Raw genomic sequence first — 2,094 nt, 5'->3', positions numbered from 1 at the left:
GAGAGGAGAGGAGAGGAGAGGAGAGGAGAGGAGAGGAGAGGAGAGGAGAGGACGTGTGACCCACGCACACAGGCCTCGTGGCCCTGCGCAGGAGGAGGGAGGCAGAGCCCCAGCAGAGCTGGGCAGGGCAGGGCTCAGGCCCGGTCCCTCAGCACCCAGCAGCCGCTGGCAGCTCTCCAGCAGGAACACACAGCCTGGGTTGCACTGGTACCAACCTGCAGCCTCCCGTCCAGCGTCCTCTGTATTGTAACACACTTGCTAGGGTGAGCTCCGTTTGTGGTTATAGCTGTAATCAGAGAATCCAATTCATCTTTTTTCTCCTTTAGCTTTTTAACTAAACTTTCAATTGCACGTTTTGCAAAAGTTTCACTCTCTCCACCTTGTCGATGGCACATCAAGCTGTGAACAATGCTCAGACAAGCATCATTACTTGTTGGTGTGTTAGTAATAGACATATTGTCCATTTGTCACAGCTTTTTCTTTCAGATCAAATGTCAGTTTTGGGGGCTGTTATGATTTTCAAGCTGATGAACAAGAGATGATCCAAGTTAACTGTTAGATGTACTGTCTCTTGGTAAAACCTAGGAGGAAAAAATATCTACATTAGAATTGTTTTTAACAAATCGCAGATCATGTTTCTAAGGAAGACTGTGGTTTTTTTTCTCCTTTTATTTTCAAGCTAAGTGCAGGATATTAAAAGCACATGAAAAAACTGCGTTACTTGTCCCACGATAGCTAAAACATGCCTAGGGGCGGCCTGCACCGTTCCAGACGTAGGATTTATCCCTCCCCTAGTAACGATATTTAAATAAAGGTTTATGCGCATACAGAAAGGCAGGGCTCCTCAGATGGATCAGGAGAAGGCCACCGTGATTTCCCGGTTCCATCCCAGCAGGGTGAAAGGCAGTGGGAGCACAGGTGGGAGTGCAGGGCGCTGATGGGAACAAGCCCTGGGCAGTGGGAAGCACCGAGGCAGCCAGGCTCCCCTCTCCCCCTGCCTCCACAGCCCTGCCCACAGCTCAGCCGCCTCGCGCCAGCTCTGCTTCTCCTGCTGACCACAAGGGCTGGCAAGAGCTGCTCCTGCCCCTTCCCTCAGTGCACAGCCAGGTGCCTCAGGACCACCTTTGCGTATGGAACCCCCAGCATTTGTCTTTGCTGGGTCAACACATTCCACCCAGAGCCACGCAGAAAACCCCTTCCCACGTGTGTCCTCCGAGAAGGAGCCTGACGCTGCCACAGAGCTGCTCTGGCTCTTCAGGCTTCATGTAATCACCAACCACGGCATTTCCACGGGCTCTGGCCTCCTTAAAGCACGGCCAGCCAACACACAGAAGTGATTTTACCGCGTTTGCTGAGCCAGCTTAAAACCCCAGCCTTTCTGAGAACTACCGCCTCATTCCCGACCATGTAAATAAAATATATCTGATCTCAAAAACAAGCCCGTCACTTCATCTGAGGAGGAACACATCCACCCAGAGACTGGTTACTGCGCTGGAATTGTCCATGTTATCAGAGGCACTGAAGTGGCAGCCATTTATTGGAAACAAATGTGTTGCACAAAAATAAGAGTGTGATGTTAATTTAGAAAGTTATGGCATCACACATGTGAACACAGTGGCTCCCCTCCTTGTAAAACGAATGCTGGTAGACAAATCCAGCACAATTTTAAGAGGAAACGGATTCTTCCTTATTTGATATTTTCTACAGTTTTAACTGGAATACATCACACTTGGGTATATTTCGGTGAAAATCCTTCCCTCCATATTCCAGCCTTTCTTCTTTTGCAAAGATGCTTCTGCACTTAATTTTTCCCAAAGGAAAGCAATTATCTCTAGATTGGAGTAGGATCACGGGTTTTATCTAGCTATTAAAATTTCTCCCTCTGTGCTGGGGTCTTTGTGTGCCTCGAGTCAAAAAGCGCCTTTCCAAAGCCAAGTCAAACTGCCAGTCATTCTCTGTGGCAACTCACACTGATGCGTGAAAGCCTGTCAGCTGAAACAGAGCAGAACATCATTCTCCTCAAATACAGAAACCCGCCCCAGACAGATATGCACAAGTGATCACAAATCAATGCCCTGATAAAGCCATTAGCTA

At 48.6% G+C, this 2,094-nt stretch overlaps 1 protein-coding gene across 1 annotated transcript in view; it reads right to left on the bottom strand.

Moving 5' to 3' along the window:
* LOC102041942 (mothers against decapentaplegic homolog 4-like) overlaps positions 1–586 on the bottom strand; it is a 16,754-nt gene extending 16,168 nt beyond the window's left edge. Inside the window, exon 1 of the mRNA XM_031065665.1 lies at positions 216–586. Coding sequence (XP_030921525.1) covers positions 216–464 — 249 coding nt within the window. The 5' untranslated portion in view covers positions 465–586. The remainder of the gene's footprint in view (positions 1–215) is intronic.
* Positions 587–2,094: the final 1,508 nt, after the last annotated feature.

Source organism: Geospiza fortis, unplaced genomic scaffold (assembly GCF_000277835.1).
Source record: "Geospiza fortis unplaced genomic scaffold, GeoFor_1.0 scaffold4498, whole genome shotgun sequence".
Lineage (NCBI taxonomy): Eukaryota > Metazoa > Chordata > Aves > Passeriformes > Thraupidae > Geospiza > Geospiza fortis.
The sequence above is the reverse complement of the archived record's forward strand: the minus strand, read 5'-3'. Positions and strand labels throughout refer to the sequence as shown.